Source organism: Amblyomma maculatum, chromosome 2, assembly GCF_055883805.1.
Source record: "Amblyomma maculatum isolate TAMU_Amacu chromosome 2, ASM5588380v1, whole genome shotgun sequence".
NCBI lineage: Eukaryota > Metazoa > Arthropoda > Arachnida > Ixodida > Ixodidae > Amblyomma > Amblyomma maculatum.
The window spans coordinates 10,998,777-11,021,575 of record NC_139345.1 but is presented as its reverse complement, the minus strand read 5'-3'; the positions used below and the strand labels follow the sequence as shown (position 1 = coordinate 11,021,575).

The window sequence follows — 22,799 nt, the reverse complement described above, 5'->3', positions numbered from 1 at the left end:
CAGGAAAGCAACTGCAGCAGGTGATCACCGCTTATTAGTTTTTTACGTCGCTAGTGATCGTTAGCATATGTCCGGTTGATCGCAAAACGTATTATACGACCACAGTTTGTCGAAATTTCGATCGTAGTAGCCGGGAAATCGTGTTGTCCGGGAATGTACTAACCGGGAAAAAAATAGTGTTACTCAATGGGAGATGTTTTACTGCTCGCAATTATGAACGTATGAAATGGGAAATCGTATGAACCGGGAACATATCGAGGTTCTACTGTACCAGTTTATTGTACAGTGTGGACCTTTCTTACATCCTGGCACTTTATAAGAAAAGAAGGCTAGGAAAAACATAAGCTTTTAAATATTGTTGCATACAGTCTGTCCTGGATATATTGAACCCAGATATATCATACTGTCTGAACATCCCCTTAAAGATCTAGTGTGAAAGATCGCCGTGTTGTTCATGTCTATTGAACTTTCGTTAGCACAACATTTCATATGTCGAAATGCACGCTGTTCTTGTGCAACGGGTGTTTCTCGAAATGCAGCTGCCATGATCCTTTGCATTTGCAGCTGAGTCGGCTGAGCATTTTTGGACACCGTTTAGCAGTGCTAAGATGTACAACTATGATGAGGTGAATGTTGAGCTTGCCGAAAAGTATCCATTGGCTTGATATGATCCAAAACCATCGCATGTCCTATTACGAGAAAAGCCAGCGATGTTTGTTGTTCGTTCATCTTGCCAGATTGCAATAAATATCCTAGTGATGCAAGAAAGTTAAAGATAGGGTATCGTCAAGCGTCCGTGTGATGCGCGCAGCAAAATCAACATCCATGATGCATCGCTCGATGCATCCGGACCTATTCATTGCTGAGCTTTTTCAACATTTGTATCACAATTGCGGTCAACTGTTTATTGTACAGCATTCCAGCTGGTGTCGTACTGTCACGTGGTGACGGCGCTGTAGGTAGCGAAGTAACGCAGTTCAACATATCAGTTTCTCATCTCAAAAACTGTTTGGATTAGCAGCGACAAACAATTGTTAGTTTGTTTGGCATGAAAATCTTTTAGAGAAATTTTAAGTTTGTTTTAAGGATTTGTGCGTTAAGAAAATTTGCTCCAAAATGATAATACTGCTGTAATATGATTATATTTGTGCTGCACAGCTGCTCCAAAACACACGCTGTTCTTTTCCAAGTGGGGGTCCAAACCTCTTTGGCCATTCACACAGATTGAACTATTGTGCTTTTTTTTCCCTTTCTCAGGAGGCTACTCTCGAGTGACCGTAATCCACCTATCGATGATCTTATCAACTCTGGAATCCTGCCCATCTTAGTTCAGGCCCTACGGAGGCACGACAAGTGAGTACCTAAATGTGTTTTGACTGATTTGTGAGACATAGCTTTATTGACGATGTATTAGCATAGGTGACACAACTGAAAGGTGAAAAATGAAAATAGGCGATGGTTTTTACGTCTGTGTAATGCGGCGTTCTGCGATAGCAGCTGGCGGTGGCAAATACAGTCTAACCTCGTTATAACGCAGTAGTACAGAGCGCGAAAACTTGTTCATTATATCCTATATTCGTTATAAAAGTGCGTGCTCAGTATTTGTTTAAATAAGTTTGCTAATCAAACGAAACAAAATGCGCACTAATATGGACAACTTAAAGGTGCAAAAATGCACAATTCTTTAATTAAAGGCTTGGTATAAGCATGAAATCTCTTTTCTGTTGCATGTTGGAGAGCGAAAATGAATACTAAGAAGGGATGTTGCCTCCGCGCACAATCTGTGCGACGGAGCCAACGGACTCTGGGAGCGTAGCACGCATGCACGGGTTGGCCGCAGTGGCAGAGGCACGGCAGGGGCTTGCTTCATGACGAGGCAATGGTACTCCTACTTAGTCATGGAGCAGTATTGATTTGTCGGTGTCCAGCGCCTCTGTGCATATCGGACCACTCCGATTGTTGTGTGGTTTTTCCGCCGCAGAAACAGGTTGACCAATTTCTTAAGCTGCTCGATAAATAAAGTGATGTTTTTAGTTTGAACTCGTTTTTTTCAGACTGCCAGAGTTTTCAGACGCTTGGCCCCTTGAGGGTCCGAAAAATCTATGGGCAGCTGTATTGTGATAATTTTTATTTGCTCTAGAATGCTCCCTGTTCCATAATGTCTTGGTGCAACCAGGCGTAATCAATTGCAACTGGTATCGCAATGAAACATTAACATTGGGAGGATGTAATTATATATGCGAAATAAGTGGTGGTCTAGTTCTCTTCAATATAGTACTCTGACAACTTTTTATAAGTGGGAAATACATGTAGAGTTGCATAACCATGCCATCATGAAATTACTAGTTTTGTGTGTTTCCGCGGGGCACACTTCAGCAGTCAATCTCTTTTTGTGGTTTTTTTGAACGAAAGTTTGGATGTACTTTAAACCTAAACCTATATCCACACATTCCACTGGTGGGCTTGTGCGTGAATTCGAGGAAAAAGAAAACAATTATTTGCAGAACGCATAAGAAAACTTCTAAGGCTGAAGTATGCTCCGTAATATTCTGGCCACACCTGGCACTAGTGTGAAGTGTGGTATGCTATTCTCTTTAAAAGAAGGGTGGAAATGTGTTTTCTTTTTAATGTTTATTTTAATCTTTTAGTTGTATCTATTACCTGGATGATCCATGCAGGCTTATTTGTCATATCACTTGCTGCATGTGTGACATAAAATTGGCCGGGAAATTTCAAGGTGAACACATTTTTTTTCAGCCCTTCATTACAGTTTGAGGCTGCCTGGGCACTAACAAACATAGCGTCAGGAACATCGCAGCAAACACAGGCAGTTGTGAATGCAGGTAGGATTATTTCCTAGGTGCACTTCTTGGTGTCTGCTTTGCTTCTCAAGCTTATTCTTTATTAATAACCTCTTTATGGCTTTTGCACACATGTCCAGAGGCAGTACCACTTTTCCTGGACTTGTTGAGGTCGCCGCACCAGAACGTCTGTGAACAAGCGGTTTGGGCATTAGGCAATATAATTGGTAAGTTGTGCACTTGCTTTTTGCTTCTAGCAGAGTGCTTCTTCACTGCAGTCCTCCAAGGTTGTATCTCCTAGGTTGCACAGTGATCTTGTGTCCTATTACACTGACTATTTCCTGTGCTCAAATACATTGTCTGTTATGACCAGGTGGAGTGCGCCTTAGTAATCCTTACAAATATTGTAACTGACAGAACATAGCTAGTTGTTTATGCAGTTGCATCTCAATATGAAAAAGTTTACAGTGCAACATATTTTTGCAAAATAAGCTCTATCGCTTAAGGTTGCCGGAAAAACCAGTGAGACAATTATGTCTACACGACATTCGCCAAAGTGCCCTCTTGTGATCTGCGCATGTGCGACAGTATACTGCATGTGCAGAACAAAAAAATAACGCTTGCGGATTCCCGGTATGAAGCGCAACGCACTGAAGCCACATTGTTGTTGTCACAGTGGGACTTTGTACATAATGAAGAAAAATATTAAATAGCTTATGACTGCCAACGGGATTTGAACCCATGGTGAAGCGCGCAGACCAGCTTCCTTGGCCATTGCATTAAACGAATAAGCTGACACCGCACATGTTAAACAGCCACCTTCTCGCTCTGTCCATCGTCATCTTATTCACGTGCAGGTCAGTCCTAAATCAGGGTCACGCATGCACTTGTATGTGCAAGCCAAAACTTGAGAGCACGGCAGCTTCACGAAAGCGTGCCTATACTCGCAGACAAGTTTTTGTGGCTAAGGAGCCAAGGATACGGGTGCGGAGCTTTCATCGTGGTGTTACTACACCATGTAGTTCTGGCATGTCTGGCCTCGTGTACGGTTTTGGTTTCAGTTTCGCCTTTACATGGAATAATGGCTTCCAAGCTTGCAACGACGCAGAAATGTCTTTCTTCACACTACTTAGGGTGTAAGTGAACGTGTATTCGAGGTTACGTTCGCTGCCGAAACAAGAACATTGGGATAGCACACAGAAACCGACGGGTAGACGCAGCAGCAGCAGGTGACGAACGTTTCGGAACATTTCCGGCAGATGGCGCAGCTACATCATTGTGTACCGATAATAAAATGCACTGCACTGCACTGGCCTATGCTGTAGTACAATCCTAATGTAATACAGTAGAACCCCTTTATAATAAAGTCACTGGGACCAGCAAAAAATCTTTACTATATCAGGGTCTTTATCAGTTGTTGGTGATGACATGGTCCCGAAGATGCTGTCTGGTAGTTAAATGGGTACTTACTGAACACGTCTTATTGCTTAATAAAGAAAAAAAAAAAATACTACCTTCCACCTCTCCCTCATCTCTTGAAATTTTTTTCAGTGATAAAATTTTTTGACATCTTGTGGAAGTACCTCTTAAACATGAGGACAACATAGCTACGAATACAACCAAGTAGGATTTCATGTGAAAACCAAAGCCTTGCATGAACACGGTGTCACTTTTCGCTGTTTCTGTCTTTTAAAAGGCAATAAATGATAAATGCGTGTGGCAGTCAAGTGCTGCAAGACCACACACGCCACGCCTTCACTCAGCTGCCTCATGCTTTGTGCTGCACAGTGATGTGAATCTTCGTCCGTTTCTTCCCCTTCCCCATTTCTTGCGGCAGTTTTACTATCCTTTACTTTCTGAACGGACCGCCCCGCCTCCTTTCCATGTTTGTAGACAGCTTTACGTTCTTTTTCCTATGTGCTGCGTACTTTCCGTCAAGGCTCCAAGGCTTTCGTAAAGTAGGCTCTCCTGAATGCTGCTAAGCCTGGTGGTAAAGGCACCTAAAAGAACACTCTGGGTTATTTTTCTGTTTTCAAATAAAAAAAATCTTTGCCTAGCTATTCTGGTTAGTGCACGAGCGGCGATGCCATATCATGGGAGTCGTCTGTCGGGCGCACTTTACTATAACCGATTTTTACAAAAAATATCTTTACTATAAAGGGGAAGAAATGTACAGTCTATGGAAAATGAACTGGGACTTCTGTTTCACTTTACTATATCAGAGTTTACTATAGCGGGGTTCTACTAGGGATTTCTGTGATGATACACTATTCCAGAGCACTATTCGCATATTTTATCAAGGGGCTATATTCTGAAGTGCACTGAGCTGATGCGTTTTGGCTCTGTAGCTTTGGCTGCATAGCCACAGTAACTTGTCCGGGAGTATAGTGCCCTTGTCAAATGTTGTAGAGGAATCTGCCAATGTGGAGCAGATTTGTAATAAAGTAATTACTCATTACCATCCATCCTATGACAACCATATGGCTAGAAAGGAAGATATGCAACTTTTTCTACTTGTTTCTGATAAATCTGCATAGCTTTCCTTTGTAGCCTTATGGTTGCGCTCGGCCGGATGCTTATGAGTGCCATAAAATCGCGTATAGTACAGACCTGCAAATAAGAGGTGTAATTTCGTTACAAAAAACAAAAGGTTTTCAATCTGCGCCTAACTCAAGCAAGGAAAGATCAGCAAGATTATTTTCATTGCATTTTACAATTGCCCTGCGAATCGAATGCATTCTGCGGTTTCGTGTTCCATGCAGTGCTGCATTAGGCGTAGAATAGTGCGACCAAACATGTGCTGGTCCTGGTTCGCTCCCCTTCTGCGGGTAAAAGCAGCTCACGTCGCCCGGCAATCGCGGAAGCCATGTGGTCCTCCGACTGTTCTGAAACCAGTAGGCTGCTTCCAGCTCAGGCGGGGGATAGCAACACAGATGCTGGCCTTCATGCGCCACGTTCACGCCTGTTTGTGTCTAGCACCACATGGAGTGTGCACTTCAGAAGTGTTCTCAGATTCGGGGTTTCCGTTGGCGTCGTCTGGTGCGTGTATTGCTTGCTGAGAGTTCCTTGCTAGAGACATCTTTCTGCAGAAACTATATTTCAGTACCTCTAAACACGTTCAGTATCCCGCATTTCTTGAAAGTGTGATCGAAGTGCTCCTTGGGAATGCTGGTCAAGGATCCACGATTCGGCTGTAGGGTGTGGCCAGCATGGCTGGAGAGGCCCATGAGAAACCTGTGCAATGCGCCAAGTGTTGCTTTACCATGCCTAAGTCGTACAAGGTACGATCAACCTTCTTCCGGTTGCGTGTGTGTCCTGGGCTCTGTGGCCATGAGAATGGCGGGTTCAGCGTGGTGAAACCAAAACCATCGAAACAGTTCAGCCGATGCCACGGCTAAATAGTGCCTCCAGTGTCCAGAAAGCTGATGCTGATAGCGCTGATTAATAATGATGCCGGAATTGATAAAATGGGGAAGGGAACCTCATTTTATGTTCAGGTTTCTATTTTAATTGCTCCCTTATTACACTTGCCTTGTATCTCAGAGGGGAGAGGGTAGTTGGTCGCATAGGGCTTTCATTGCTCGAGCCCTTAACCCAATTCACTAGCGGTAGAGAGCAAAGTCTGCCGCCTGTGCTCCTGGCTTAGATCTGGAACTTACTATCGCTCCACACCTTTCAATGGCAAATGCCGCTTAGCTCATGCTATTGTTGTGCCAAGCCGCTAGCAATTTTTTTGTTTTATCTTCTTGCTTTCATTCTGATGTGCTTTTCCCCTTCAATTTAATTAATAGTTTTGCATTGCAGTTTCAGTGCAGCAAAGCTTTTACAAGCACAGAAAGCTCGTTTGCGTGAATTCTGCCATCTGGAAAGTAAAAGCAAATCTTACATTGCCAGAACGTGAAAGTTATTTGTAGAGGCAATACGGGCTTGAAAAAAAAAAAAAAAAATCTTTTCGTCCTCTGCAGCACCCAGGGGATTAATAATTTTAAGCATGTGTTTCAACTTGTGGAGGGTTGTTCCGACATCTATAGCAACTCTGTCTGGAGCATCCATTTTATTTGCTGGCATTCAAAGACACGCTGGGCTAGTCAAGTGTTTTTGCTTGTAATTGCAGGGCTTATACTTTTGTGCTTGAGATAAGTCTCGCCTTATCTCGCCCTGCCACTGTGGCTTAGGGGTTGGTGCTCGACTGCTCATCACGAGGACACGGATTTGATCCCAGTTGCGGGGGCTGTTTTTCAGTGGAGGTGAAATGCAAGATGCCCATGTGCTTTGCGACGTCGCTAGAGGTTAGGACCCCATGTGGTGCAAATTTTTGGAGGTTTCCATTTGGCATTCCTGATAGTCAATGTGACTTTTGGACATTAACCATTTTAGTGTCAAACATTTTCAAAAAGAATTTACTTCTAGGGTAAAATGTTTTATCTATTGTAAAGAAAATTGTGAAAGTCTGGAAAAATAGGCAAAAAATAGAGGTTTTTAGTCATTACATCAGTGAAACGAAGTGGAAGAGCAATGACACCCCATGAGTGTCGATAAGCTGAGAGAGTATCAATAAGATAGAAATCTGCCGTCACCTCCCTTTGCTAGTGTCCCAGCAAAGATGGAGATCCTTTCATGTTTCTTTTGCAATTGTACATAGAAGATGAAACCGCAAGGGTGAGTCGCCGCAAACCATGCGTAACACCAAAGGTCACAACCAGATTTTGTTTTTTCTTTTTTCCTCTGCAAGATGGCAGTAAAAAATTCTGCAGCACTTTTTGTAATTCCTAGAAGGTCTACACTGGCTTCCACTAGCGTTCCAATAAAGAGAGCAGACATCAAATTTTGCACGTCTGTTGCGATCAGTGGAGAAACCGAAACCGCGAGGGTACGCCGCCGTAAACAGAGCGCAGCATGACGGTCATGGTCAGTTTTCTTTTTTCCGCAAGTTGATAGAGGAGACAATTTTTATTATCTGTTCTAGAACGTGGCAGCACCTCCCAGTAAGTGCTTCCCTTAGAAGGGTACAAAATTTCAAATGCACGCTCAGAGTAGTACACATATCATATGGCAAAAACCCCGTGGGACGCAATTCGGCTATGGTAACCGTATGGCAAAACTCAAAGGGTTAAATCCTTACTGTGATTGGTCCCGTGAAATGCTAATCGCACCGATCATAGTATCATACGCCCACTTTGCACAAAGCAAGCCAAACTAACTGCACTATTTAGGGGAGGGGGGGTTCAGTATTTATGATATGTCAAAATTGTGGAATTTAATATTATTGTCATCAACAAAAAGGGAAGACTAGCTTGGTGATGTGTGTGCCTGATAATTTGCATTATATGCTGCGAATTGGTGTTGGAACGTTTTGTGTTCTTGAGTGGCTCGGCTCAATGTTTTGTTATGATTGCAGGGGATGGGCCCCAGCTTCGAGACTATGTGATCAAGCTAGGTGTGGTGGAGCCTCTGCTGTCATTCATCAAGCCCTCCATGCCACTGACATTTTTGCGCAATGTTACGTGGGTCATTGTGAACCTATGTCGAAACAAAGATCCTCCGCCTCCCCTGGACACCATCCGGGAGATTCTGCCTTCCCTTTGCCTCCTAATTCACCACACAGACAACAATGTGAGCCATACCTTTCTTTTTACCCTTGTTTTCCTAGAATCGGTTTGACACTATAGGTTATGATTTCAGGCTTCCAGGCAAAATTTTTTTAATGAGCAGTATTGCTTTTACATGTTAATTGCTTGCTTGGCTTGAACTTGTTTGAAGTTGCAATGGGTGTGCCACAAAAATGAGCCAGGTTACATGAGGGTGTTGTAAAATGGTGCAGCAGATATTTGAATTGAACATTGGATGCTTGGAAAATATGTATGCTCAGAGATGGGTGAAGCTGATCACCCTGTGCTGAGTGGCAGCAATGTGACGTTGGGAAGAGAGCTTATTGTACCGTAGATGGTGCACCTTTATGTTGACCCTAGTAAAAGTAAGTCCTACCCGTCACATTATAAAACACTAGTTCACAAACACTCCTTCACTCGAACTTTTCCTCCAAGCGGCCCTCGAGGCCTCTTTTTTGTTCCAGAAAGCACCTGCCACTCGAATCGCTCCTCCAGCGTTGGAGAAAACTTTCTTGAGAATCTCGAGTGTGCAACGACGCTACCTTGTCCGCTCGACTGCCACTCCGCTTGTAAACAAGGCGGATGACGCATAGCTTGCTAGCTGTATGGACTTAGTGTTCTACCAAACTTTCACGAAAGTGGATACGACGAGGATGCACCGAACCATTCTCTAAAGCATCGGCTGAGAGTGACAGTGACCTGGGACTTCTGGCACGTTACTGTTTTACGGGTGCGATCGTGGCTAGCCTCCTGCAGTCCCTGCCGCTCACGCCGAGCAAGGATAACCGTGATCAGCCGCCAGCACCAGTGCTGTTGTTGATCATCGCATTACGCTTTTGCGGCGGGAGCACATTTCAAGTCTCCACCGGATAAGTGAACAACTTTTTGGAGCCTACTGAGTGCTTGAGTGCAGGGTTGAGGCACGCATTTGACGGTTAATGGTGAGCTCGCCTGCTGCCGTACTCGAGCAGTGGTGAGCTGTGGGGGCACTGTTGCATGCGTGTTGCATGCCGTAAGCTGGGGGCACTGGAGGCTCGGTGGGGCTGTGCAGACATCTGTGCTGGGCCCCACGCATCAGTGGCTAGCCCATCGCCAGAGGGTACGAAGCACGTCTTCGGACGCTGTCGAGGGAGCATGTTCATGTGCTCGTCCTACGGACGGATATTCGTGGTCGGCGAAGGGCATGGCTTTTCAAGCACATTTTCACTTTCGGTTTCCGAACTTCTTTGAAAACCACAGGCAGCATTTGTTTCTGGAAGAGTCGAATTCAGTTTGCATGCGCTGCAACGCGCTGGAAAGCAGTATGCATGTTTTCACTCCTTGCCCCGAGCCTTGAGCCAAAGGCCAGAGCTGTTCGTAGGAGTTGGCGGCTTTTACTTTTTTTGTGTATATTGATGTCTGTCAAAGCCTGGCAATAAAAAAAAAAGGCGAGGCATCACAGGGCGAGAGTAGACCTCACTTCAAATAAATTAACCGAAGTATTCACACCATTTTTCACAGCGTACGTCATGTTCTGCGTAAACTCTACGTCACCAGCAGCAACTGTTGTTTTATGCAAAAGCATTTTTGGCTATTTTTCACAGCCACCTTTTTCATCCAGCCCCCAAAACAAGTTTCATTACGCTGTTAAGTTGAGGTTGCTTGCGAAAGTTGTTTAGGAGACTTTACATGAAAAACTGGGTGGGTTACACACTTACAGCACGCAGCTTTCGGTACGAAATTTCGCCTTAATCTCATCTTCATAAGCCATTTGCGCTGCTTTGAGTGGAGGAGGTATTCTCGAAGGAGACCTTGTCGGAGAAAACGCCAAGGGTCGTTCATGAATACAAATCTGCCCTGGAGTGGAGGAGCGGCTGTTTTCTGGACTCCACGGAGTGGAGGTGAAGCGCAGAGTTGAGGTGCATTTGTGAATTCGGGCATAGGTGTTTAGTATTCGTTGTGTGGAACACGTGGAATTGATTTGAACTGCCTAGTACTTGGGAGACATGCTGCTCGAAAACTATGTTTTGCTTATACAGTAGGACCTCGGTGATATGAATCTCACGAGGTCACAAAAAAAGTTTGTATCATCTGAACATTCGTATCGCCAATCAAAAGAAAATAAGAATGCAGAAGCATGAGAAAAGCAGTCATGCAGATCTGTTTATGTCCGAGAAGGTTTATTAAGGTCGCGCGGTCACACCTTGCCAATCGCGGTGCACATAGCACGACATGAAATCGTAGTGTTGGCGACGTGCGAGCCGCGTGCCTTTGTGGACTTGTCGTGGCGCATCAGCACAAGAGATGGCAATATGCCGGCCGCGTGGCTCCGCAGACTGCTCATGATGCTACGTGACAAGCGGTTGTGAAGTCTGTGATGTGTGTGCCCGCCATGTTAGCCGGCGACTACTAATCACGGCCGCGCACTGTTGCAAGCTTTTTGTGGTGTGGAAAACGATTGCGATGCCGGCGATGTGCAGTCCGCCTGCCTCTACATACTTCTCGCTGCACGTACAGTACGGCAGGAGATTGTGACATGCGGGCTGTGCGGTGCTGCAAACTGCTTGCCGATCGCAATAGCAGAGCCAGCGATGTGCAGTCCGTGCATGCCCGTCGCATACACAGCCGTGAGCTGCTGTGGTTGCGACGCCTGCTGCTTGTGATCCATGCGCCGCTGAAAGCTTTTCGTGGCATAAGCCCGACAGACAATTGCAACGTCGGTAGGGTGCGGATCACATGTCACTGCAAACTGTTCACGATGTGTACATACAGCGCAGCTGGCAGTCGCAGTCAACAATGTGTGTAGTGCTCAAGGTTGTAGTCGCAGTTCGCGCGTTTGTATCCATGGTGGCGTGGGAAGGTGTTTGGAACATCCAAAATTTTGCACATTGTACACGATGCATCCGTCCGGGGAATTTTGTGAATTTGCATCATCTTGAAATTCGTATTACCGAGATTTTGGGCGCGAGGACATACAGAGGTGCCACCTGTCGAAAGCACCTGTGTGACGAACTAAGTGGGATAATGCACGTTAGTCTTGCTACATATATATATATATATATATATATATATATATATTATATATATATATATATAGGATGCTTTCCTAGGCAGTTTAGTGCGTATTAGTATTACATCAATTTATTTATATAATATACACCTTGTTCTGGGCCTATATAAGCTTAATTTGAGGTATTAGACACACTCATTCGGCAAGAAAGCACTTCTCTGAGTCAGAGCTATCGAAGTTGACGAGAAGTTGACAAGCAGTGGTGCAAGATCAAAAAGTGCTCTGCTGGCACTCGTTATCAAACAAAACAACAGAACAAAATGCGACTATTAGCTTTTAGAACGCACAAATTCAACCGAGCGTCTGCTCGAACAGCAGTGAGCGGAGTCATGTGATCCCACTTGATTCCCTAGGTCGACACTAGCACAGTTTGCTCCAGTGGTGGCGCTCGCACCCAATGCAAATGATAGGTGAATGGAAATTGCACTACTTATTAGCTAGGTGAATGAAAATTGTACCCCTTGCTACAGGGCTCCAATCTTCTTTACAAATCAATTTTTAGTTCTAAGATAGCTCCATGCTTTCCTACCTTACTTTAGCCAAGCCTAAATAAGAAATGGTGCGCACTTGAGCAGCTTGTGGTAGCAGTAAGTACTATGACAGAGCAGTGCAGAATGGTTTTTTTGCCTGCAAAACACTGTTGTGTACAACTAGGCAAATTAATGTTCTTCCTTTAGTGTTCATCATTTTGAGACTTTTTATCTAGTGTACTGTTTTGAATGGCTGGTGTCCAATTAGGTTCGTAAAACTACAGCTGATGCATCCTACATGGGACCCTGCTGCAGTGATGCATTCGTTACACCTCTCGGCTGCTATGACTGAGGATGCAGAATTGAATCCTGGCCACAGCAGCCACTTTTTGATGGAGATGAAAAGCAAAATGTCCGTGCGCTGTGAGACGTCAGTGCATGTTAAAGAAACCCAGGTAGTCGAAATTTCCATAGTCCTCCACTACGGCGTCTTTTGTAGCCCGAGTTGATTTGTAACTGTAAACCCCATAAACCAAACTAACCCTCTTACACGGGACCGAAAAAGAAAACAAACGGGATCACTTGTTGCACTCCTGTGCTGCATGCGATGCTGTTTGAGTCAACCATGTAGGGAAGCAGTGCGATGAAGCCTGAAGTGCACAAGTACATAAGCAGTACAGAAAGCGAAAAAGAAAAAGCATAGGTCGATTGTATTACACAAACCTGATTGCAGGTGGCACTGTGGTTTCATGCATCACATGCTTGAAAAGTAGTTCAGATTTGAGTCTCTATTAGCTGCTGAGAGTGTTTTAGCTGATTTCTAAAATAATTTACTGGTCATTTTTAGGCCTGATTTTTTTTATATTTGAAAGAGGAATGATGTGTTGCTTATGACAGCTTTGATCATTCATGACAGTTGACATCACGAGTCTGCTGGTGCTATTGACTGGAGGGTCTCTTTTGATAGAAGTCTGCCTTTTTGGGCTTGGGTTGCACCGCACTATGGTTTTTGATATCTTGGGTATCAGCGAGCTCAAGTGGACCGGAATGGGAGAATTTAACTCCGGCGACCATTATGTCTTTTATTGTGGGCACGAATCCAAGAGAAGAAATGGGGTCGCTCTCATAGTAAACAGAAGAATGGGCAAAGCAGTGCTAGGGTACAACCCCAAAAACGACCGAATGATTTCACTTCGGATCCAAGGTCACCCTTTCAACATAACAGTTATCCAAGTCTATGCACCGACCACTGCTGCTGAAGAAGCTGACGATGAGAGATTTTATGCGGACCTACAATGCCTTTTAGACCGCACCCCATCATCAGACGTCGTTTTTCTCATAGGAGACTGGAATGCTAAGGTCGGGAGTGAAGAAATATCCGGAATTACAGGCAAGTTCGGTCTTGGTGAGCCAAATGAAGCTGGGCAGAGGCTAGTAGAGTTCTGTCAAGAAAACAACCTGACCATAGCGAATACTCATTTTCAACAGCACAAGAGGCGCCTGTACACATGGATTTCACTGGACGGTCTGTACAGGAATCAGATCGATTATATTATTTGCCGGCAGAGATGGAGAAGCGCTATACAAGCAGTAAAAACAAGGCCTGGGGCCGATTGTGGCACCGATCATCAGCTTCTTGTTGCCAAAATTAAGCTTCGATTGAGGAAAACGCAGAAAACTAGAAGGCCTTTCAGGTATGATCTGGATCAGATTCCATTAGAATATGCTGTGGAAGTGAGGAATCGATTTCAAGAATTAGATCTAGAAGACAAAGAGCCCGAAGAGATGTGGACTGATGTTCGTGATATAATACAAGAAGTTGCTACTAAGGTAGTTCGAAAGCAAAAGAAATGCAAAAAAGCAAACTGGTTATCTGAAGAGGCTTTGCAAATAGCTGAGGAAAGGAGGATGGCAAAAGGTATGGGGGAAAGAGAAAGATACAAGGTTCTCAATGCGGATTTTCAGAAAATAGCAAGGAGAGATAAGAATGCCTTCCTGAACATACAGTGTCAAGCAGTTGAGGACAACAGCCAATTAAGGAACACAAGAGCTCTGTGTAAGACAATCAAGGATATCAAAGGAATCTTCTGTGTTAAGCTGGGCGTGATAAAGGACAAACGAGGCAAGGACCTCACTGAAGCCTCAGAGATAAAGAAGAGGTGGCAGGGATACACAGAAGAACTGTACAAGAAGGACCCGGATGTGCAAACCCAACATAGGACGGTTGTGATTACTGATGTCGAGCCGGGCATCCTGAAGAGTGAAGTTGAATGGGCCTTAGCCAGCCTTGCTAAGAACAAAGCTAGCGGAATTGATGGTATTCCAGCTGAGTTGCTTCAAAACCTCAACCACGACGCTGTTAACACACTGCATACATTATGTCAAAAGATTTGGACAACCCTGCAATGGCCACAGGATTGGAGAAGGTCAGTTTACATCCCCATTCCAAAGAAAGGCAGTGCCAAAGATTGTTCCAACTACCGCACGATTGCGCTTATTTCGCATGCTAGCAAGGTGATGTTAAAAATCCTGCAAGGTAGGCTGCAGCAGTATGTGGATCGGGAGCTTCCGGACGTGCAAGCTGGGTTTCGCAAGGGCAGAGGAACTAGAGACCAAATTGCCAACCTTCGCTGGATCATGGAAAAAGCAAGAGAGTTCCAGAAACCCATTTACTTCTGCTTTATTGATTATGCGAAAGCGTTTGACTGCGTAGATCACAGCAGATTGTGGCAAGCTCTCCAAGAGATGGGAGTTCCAATTCACCTCATCTGTCTCCTCAGGAACCTTTATGAAGGACAAGAGGCCACAGTCAGAACTGGGCATGGTCTTACTGATTGGTTTCCGATTGAGAAAGGGGTGAGGCAAGGCTGCATACTGTCGCCCTGCCTATTTAACCTATATGCAGAGTGCATCATGAGGAAGGCCGGTCTGGACGAGTCATCAGCTGGAGTGAAAATTGCTGGAAAACGTATCAACAACCTTAGATATGCGGATGATACCACTTTAATGGCAGAAAGTGAAGTGGAACTCAAGAGACTACTGATGCGCGTACAAGAAGAGAGTGAGAAGTTTGGGCTTAAACTGAACATTAAAAAGACGAAGATCATGGCGTCTTGCCCTATCAAGTCTTGGAGCATCAGTGGACAAGAAGTGGAAGCTGTGACAGATTTTCTGTTCTTGGGCGCCAAGATTACCTCGGAAGGAGACTGCAGCCATGAAATTAGGAGACGCCTGCTTCTGGGAAAGAGAGCAATGGTTAGCCTTGACCGCCTAGTAAAGAGCAGAGACATTAGTCTGCCAACCAAGATCCGTATAACCCGTGCTATGGTCTTTCCAGTTGTGATGTATGGATGCGAGAGTTGGACTGTGAAAAAGGCTGACCGCCGAAGAATTGACGCGTTTGAATTGTGGTGCTGGCGAAGACTCTTAAGAGTTCCTTGGACTGCCAGAAGATCAAATCAGTTGATATTGTCGACCATAAACCCTGACTGCTCATTGGAGGGTCAAATTCTAAAGTTAAAGCTCAGCTACTTTGGTCATCTGATGAGAAGAGAGGAGTCGCTGGAGAAAGATTTGATGTTGGGAAAGGTTGAGGGTCGCCGGAGAAGGGGTAGGCAGCGAACGCGATGGTTAGATGGCATTCTCGAGGCATTGCAGATGAAGCTATGTGATGTTAAGAAGATAGTGAGAGACCGGAAAGCGTGGCGTGACATGGTCCATAGGGTCACGAAGAGTCGGACACGACTGAACGCCTGAACTGAACTGATGGTTTAAATGTGGCGAAATTTTTAAATGAATATTTTCATTTTTCTCGATAAATGCAGTTTTCTGCCTGACAAAACGCAAAAGATTCACTAACAAAAAATAGAAGCTGGCCTTTATTGATATGGGGCCACATCCTAATGACGAAGAGCCCTTTCCTGCTTAAACTAGAGCTTTTGACCTAAAAACAAAATAGTGTTGCTGTTACTGATTAATTTTGCAAATCAAATGTGTGCTTTCACAGTGATATTAGGGCAAAGATGCCAGAGGCTAAGCCATGCTTACGTTCATTTCGAGATAAGGGTAGCATGAGAAGGAGAATTTGAGATGTTTATGTGGAATGTCACGATGCTGGAGAAAAGCTGTAGTAGTCATCTCCGAAAATCAGGGGTCTGAATTTTTGGTCATTGGCTGCACTGTATGCACCCTGTGTGTTCTTGTCGTCTGTTGTATTCAGAACATTGAACTGGTGCCATTACTTCTGTGCTTTGTGATGCAGATCTTGGTTGACACAGTGTGGGCCATTTCCTACTTAACGGACGGTGGCAACGAGCAGATACAGTGGGTCATCGATTCTGGAGTGGTTCCCTTGCTGGTGCCCTTACTTAGCCACAAGGAGGTGAAAGTACAGGTATGCTAACGCATGTGCTTCACTGGCTTTCTGGAAAAGTCAGTTAATGATCCTGTGAGTTCTGAATTTTTAGTATGGTGGCATCGTACAGGAAAGGCTGTTAGATAAAACTGTGTTGTTTTTATCGTACAATTCGCATATGATTGCACTTTTCGAATCTTGTAAGGATTCTAGTTTGGTACCAGAATGCGATGAATAGCTTTGTTTCTGCTTAAAAATTTTTTAGAAAGTTTATTAACTTGAAAAATTTGTTAATGTGGTGTTCGTAGTAACGAGACTTCACTGTACTATGAAATATTTTTGCAGCTAGCAAAGCAAGACCCGTGCAGTATTCTGCTGCAAGGGTCTGGGCAAAATGACTGATTGGACGCTGCCCAAAAGTTTCCTTCTGTTAGTGTGAATGAAAAAAAAAAAAAAAACCTCCCGATTTTTTTTATTTCATTGGGTTGGCAGGTACGGTAGAGCACCTCACGTAACATACGAAACTTAAGCTTGGTTGCGGCACGGATAGTTACTGCTTTCTGCATGCGCTTTGCAGGGGGTGGAGTTGAGTTTGGAACTGTTCTGTTCTACTAAAAAGCAATAAGAGAACAACTAAAACAAGATGGTATTGGGCAAAGTGTGTCGATGAAATAGAGCATGATTTCTTCTGGCCTATGTTTTTCTAAATGTAGTATTGATTTTAAATTTTTTAGCCTTTTTGGAGGGGGTTGTTTTGGCTGAATGTCAGTAAAATGCATCACTTGTGGCTGGCTTGGCCACTGAGTTGGGCACATTCACATTATGATGTCATTTTTTTTTTCTTTACATTGTAGCTGCAGTTTGGGCACTGACATATCTATCTTTCCTTGGCAGACGGCAGCATTGAGAGCAGTGGGCAACATAGTCACGGGCACAGACGAGCAGACACAGGTGGTGCTCAACTGTGATGCGCTAGCGCACTTCCCTGCACTGCTGACTCATCCCAAAGAGAAAATCAACAAGGTAAGTTGGGGGGTTTGCACAAGGTATGTTCTGTCTGCCACCTGGGATGGCACCCCAACAAAGCGACACCTGTCATGGAAACTGTGTGGTGTCACTTTTTGTTGGGAGGTGCTAAGGTGCCAGAGCCCTGATATTTTCAGTCAGACTTGCAGTCAGGGGGATAGTAAGTTGATTGGCCTGTGTCAATCCTTAACATTCATTCTATCACAAATTAAGATAACGAGAGAGGGACTGTGTTGCTACACATTGACAGCAGTTTTGTTGGAGGAATGATGACGAGACTCATGAGAGGCGGTAGTGCTTTCCTCTGCTGAGCCTGGCAGCTTTGGGGGCTCCCATCACTTGGCCATCTGCCTTGTGTGGCTGACATAGCAGTGCATCTGAGGACAGTGACCCTGCTGACTGCCACTTCTTTGTTGAAGTGTTGCAGTGGACAGGTGCAGTCCGGTGATAAAAGAACAATGAGGCCCTCCTATGTGGCTGGTGAGCTCCCTTTGCACGGTGAGCAAGGAGCGGTGCGCCACCTCATCATGAGTCCAGGAGGCAAGACCGGAGTTCCCTTTGCTTTGGCTTGGGTAGAACACCGCTTTACGTCGCCCCCTGTCTCGTTCTGACCGTAATAAGCTTCAATTATCACCAAATAGTGTTTCTCAAGCACATCACCTCAAGCACTAGGCACCTGCATCGTCGAATCCAATACAGGGGTGTGGATGCGTAGGTGCGCTTACGTTAAATGTCGTTCACTGTTTCCGTAATTTTGATAATACACATTTTGAACCCATGAATCTGATGACTTGGGCCTGTTTTCCTAGTATGGTCTTAATGCCATTTATATATTATCTGGTTGGCAAAAATTGAATGAGTTGAAGGGCTCAAGCTGTTGGTAGATGTGGATCTATATGCGTTTCGCTTTGTTCAAAAGGGCATGTTTTTTTTTTTTTATATTAACATCAAATTATTAAAATTGGCAAGTTGTGCTGACGAGAGCACTTTTTTCACTGAAAGTGGTTCATATTCCAACCAGCTAACCTTGGCATCAAAATGCCACGGTCATATTTGCGGTTTCGTATGATCACGAGCTTGTCTGTGTGATTATGTTCGAACGAATGATTTTATAGTTGATAAGATAGAGCATCAAAAAGTCTTGTATGGGAAATTGGGAGGTGCATTTGGGTTAATTGGTCAATTAATTAGAGCCAATTAAGTCAGATTTCAAAATAGCTGGGAATGGTAATGTCGGCATTCAAAGGTCATGTGGTACTCGACTTCCGGTGAGGCTTGTTTCACATGATGCGATTTCTGCCTTGCGAAGCTGCGATTCTCGTTGGTCTAGCCGCAGAGCGAGCGTCGCAGCGTCGGCGCGGTTGTTCTGCGACTGACCAATGAGGAGCGAGGAGCGCTGCAGCATCATGTGACATATGGTGACGTGCAACAAGCTGGCACGTCCAGTATCGAAGGAGAGCACGCGCCTCCATCAGACACCCCTATTTTCACGTCCGAGTGGTTTCTTCGGTGCAGCAACACGCTTTTTATATGTTGAAAGACTGCCCATTTTTCATAAATCAACACGCTCGGCGTATGTGTTTTCTACAAAGCATCAAACAACCATGAGATATCTCTCACCGAATTCGCGCTCGGGTTCGCTGGATGTGAAAGCGCTGTGTGAAATTGCACTGCGGTGTCACCGGCAGCATTGAAAATTTTTGCTGCAGTTGCTGCATGTGAAACGGGCCTGACGTAAGCCTAACTTGTGGGGGCGGGAATTTTGAAATTGTAAAGAAGACAAAGAACAGAAAAACGCTGCGGCATCGCCATCACCATCGCTGGTCTCCGGCGCCCATCTCGCTCGCGCTGAAGCTGTGCCCTGCGGCTGGTATTCGACCCTGCTGTGCCCAAAGTACTGCCAGTGCTAGACGTTCCAGCCGACCATTAAATCCACATTTCACTTGGTGGAGGTCAATCTGAGGTTCCCTGTACCAATCTCGCCCTGGAACTTCGCAGCAGAACATTGACTACCCCAATGACGGAGCCGACTTCATTGCACCTACCTCCGCCAGTCACCTGCACAGGTGCCGTTCGTCAACGGGACCCGGCTACCTTCAGTGGAAGCAGCGATGACGACGTCGACGATTGGCTGACCACTTACGAACGGGTCAGCCGTCACAATAACTGGGACGACAACCGTAAGCTCAACAATGTCATCTTTTACTTGAGCGACGTCGCTAATCTGTGGTTTCGAAACCACGAGGTGGACTTTGGCACCTGGGCGAATTTCAAGACGAAATTTTCTGATGTCTTTGGCCGCCCCGCCGTCCGAAAACTCCGCGCGGAACAGCGTCTTCGGTCGCGACTGCAGCTGCCCGGTGAAACGTTCACCAGTTACATTGAGGACATTGTTGATATGTGTCGTCGCGTTGACCCGACCATGACCGAGGCCGCTAAAATACGTCATGTCCTCACAGGAATTGATGACGGCGCTTTTCACATGCTCATCGCGAAAGGCCCCACTACGGTCAAGGAAATCTATGACCTCTGTCAAAGCTACGACGAGCTCCGGAGGGAGCGTGCTTTGATTCGCCAGCCTCATACATCACTTGCTGGACTAGCCGCGGAGAGGGAGTCATCTAGCCTCTCTGAAGACATCAAGGCTTTTGTACGCCAGGAAGTCGCGCGACAACTGTCCCTGCAGCCCTATGTTAAGGAGTCGTCAACAACTGGCCTTGTTCCGGAGCTTCGCCATGCAATCCAACAGCATGTATCTGAAGTCCTCCCTAATCCTGTTCCTCAACCAGCTCCGGTCGCACCTTCAATGCCGTTACTCACGCCCACAGTTTCATCGTCCGGCGTTGCGCCACTGAGCTACGCTCCAGCATTCACGCCGGCTCCTCCTCAAGTATTGTGCCGCACGTATGCCGAAGTCACCTCAAGTCCACCGCCTGAGCCAGCATATGCCTATGCTTCATCCTCCATGCGGTCGGCACCAACAGCTTTTGCTCCCCCCTTGCTTCCGACACGATCTCCATGGCGCACATCAGACAACAGGCCTATTTGCTACCACTGCGGCATCCCTGGGCACACTACACGCTACTGCAGGCGCCGAATAAATATGGCCTTTGCTGCACGGCCTGCGCCACCTTATTTGGCCCCCCAGTTCCCAGTCCCATCGGGTCCTCCAACAGCAACCCCTGAACCTCCGGACTTCCGCCCTCGTCGTTCGCCATTACCACGTCGCCGCTCTATTTCGCCAATGCGCCGACGACCCGCTACCCAGCCGGAAAACGAACCGCCGCAGTTCGCGAGGCACGAACTGCGTATCCGACCGAATTTCAAAGTCCTCGTCTTAATCCCGCGAATGTTATTCCTGTCATCGTTGAAGGTGTTCATACTCTTGCGCTCGTCGACACCGGTGCCGCTGTATCAGTTATCAGGCAAAAACTCTGCCGCTCCATCCGAAAGGTGACTACGCCTCTCGAGGGACTATCGCTTCGTACCGCATCCGCTCACAGTATACAGCCGACAGCTATCTGCACTGCTCGCGTCGTCATTGCTGCAGCCTTGTACATCATCGAATTCGTCGTTCTCCCCACATGTTCTCATGACGTCATTCTCGGCTGGGATTTCCTGTCCCAGCATCATGCTATCATTGACTGCGCCAGTCCTCAAGTAGAGCTCATTGAATCGAGTGATGCACCGTCTGATGGCCTGCTCCACGAGCCGTGTCCTCGTTTTGCGACCAAACTCCTCGTAGCACATGACACAACCATCCCACCCGTTAGCGCTGTTCTGGTTCCCCTCACTGCCTCTTTTACCACCGCCGCGACAGTCCTCTTTGTGCCCTCTAAAGTTGTCTGCCGCCGCCACCACTTACCGCTGCCGTTTGCAGTCCTTGACATGAAAAACGGCGCTAGCACACTTCTGGTAGCCAATCCTCTTCCGTCTCCCGCTATGTTGATCGAAGGGGAGTGCCTCGGCCGCATCGAGCCCGTGGACCTTCTGTTCACCTTTGATGATGTATCATTCCCTGTTTGCCAAGTTGACGCCTTGACTCCAACTCGTGTGGCTTCAGATCCGCTACAGCGGGACCTTTTTGACCATTCCGTGGACAGCGCTCTAGAACCGCGCCACCGCGAGCAACTTCTTGGCCTTCTACACCAATTCCGCGCCTCCTTCGACATTCCGCAATCTTCCTTGGGCCGCACGACGACCGTTTCCCACCTCATCGACACTGGCGCTCATCCACCTCTCCATCAGCGGCCGTATCGGGTGTCCCCAACTGAGCGCAGTGTTATTGCCCAACAAGTCGATGACATGCTGCAACGCGGAGTAATTAAAGAATCCTGTAGCCCATGGTCGTCTCCTGTGGTCCTAGTTAAAAAGAAGGATGGCTCCATACGATTTTGTGTTGATTATCGCCGCCTCAACAAAATCACTCGTCGTGATGTGTACCCCCTCCCACGAATCGACGATGCCCTAGACTGTTTGCAAGGCGCAGAATTCTTTTCCTCACTTGATTTACGCTCCGGGTATTGGCAGGTGCCCATGGCAGAGGCGGATCGTCCTAAGACCGCCTTTATTACTCCAGACGGACTATACGAATTTAATGTTATGCCATTCGGACTCTGTAACGCCCCAGCCACATTTGAAAGAATGATGGACACTGTACTGCGCGGCCTGAAATGGAACATCTGTTTATGCTACCTCGATGATATCGTCGTCTTTTCAACCGACTTCCCGACCCACCTGACTCGACTTCGCCAGGTCTTCACCTGCCTAACCCGCGCCGGTCTTCAACTGAACCTCAAAAAGTGCCGCTTTGGTGCCCGCCAGCTCACAATACTCGGACATGTTGTGTGTAAAGATGGCGTTCTGCCTGATCCTGAGAAGCTGCGCGCCGTCGCTGACTTTCCGAAACCGACCACTTTGAAACAACTGCGAAGCTTCGTGGGCCTCTGCTCGTACTTTCGTCGTTTTGTTCGGAATTTCGCAACCATCATAGCCCCCCTTACACAGCTCTTGAAAGGCACCCCTAACCTCTCCTCTTGGTCGCCAGCCTGCGATGATGCATTCGCGACACTGCGCAATGTTCTGACGTCACCACCAATCCTTCGCCATTACGACCCTACTGCACCTACAGAACTTCACACCGATGCCAGTGGTGTCGGCCTCGGCGCCGTCCTCGCCCAGTGCAAGCCTGGCTTCTCCGAATACGTTGTCGCCTACGCAAGCCGTGCTCTCACCAAAGCCGAGTCCAACTACTCCGTTACCGAAAAGGAGTGCTTAGCAATCGTGTGGGCTGTAACGAAGTTCCGCCCTTACTTATACGGCCACTCCTTCGAGGTAGTTACAGATCATCACGCTCTCTGCTGGCTCGCGTCTCTCAAGGATCCGTCTGGCCGTCTCGGGCGCTGGGCTCTCAGGCTTCAGGAATACGACATCCGTGTAGTGTACCGCTCTGGCCGCAAGCACTCTGACGCCGACGCTCTTTCTCGGTCA

General features: G+C 46.4%; 1 protein-coding gene across 1 annotated transcript in view; it reads left to right on the top strand.

The window, feature by feature from the left end:
* The window catches only part of Kap-alpha3 (karyopherin alpha3), a 54,155-nt gene that overhangs the window by 11,230 nt on the left and 20,126 nt on the right, over positions 1 to 22,799 (top strand). The window contains exons 3-8 of the mRNA XM_084593206.1: positions 1,258 to 1,353; positions 2,758 to 2,843; positions 2,942 to 3,028; positions 8,200 to 8,414; positions 16,191 to 16,322; positions 17,178 to 17,306. Of these exons, the coding sequence (XP_084449332.1) occupies positions 1,258 to 1,353; positions 2,758 to 2,843; positions 2,942 to 3,028; positions 8,200 to 8,414; positions 16,191 to 16,322; positions 17,178 to 17,306 (745 nt within the window). The remainder of the gene's footprint in view (positions 1 to 1,257; positions 1,354 to 2,757; positions 2,844 to 2,941; positions 3,029 to 8,199; positions 8,415 to 16,190; positions 16,323 to 17,177; positions 17,307 to 22,799) is intronic.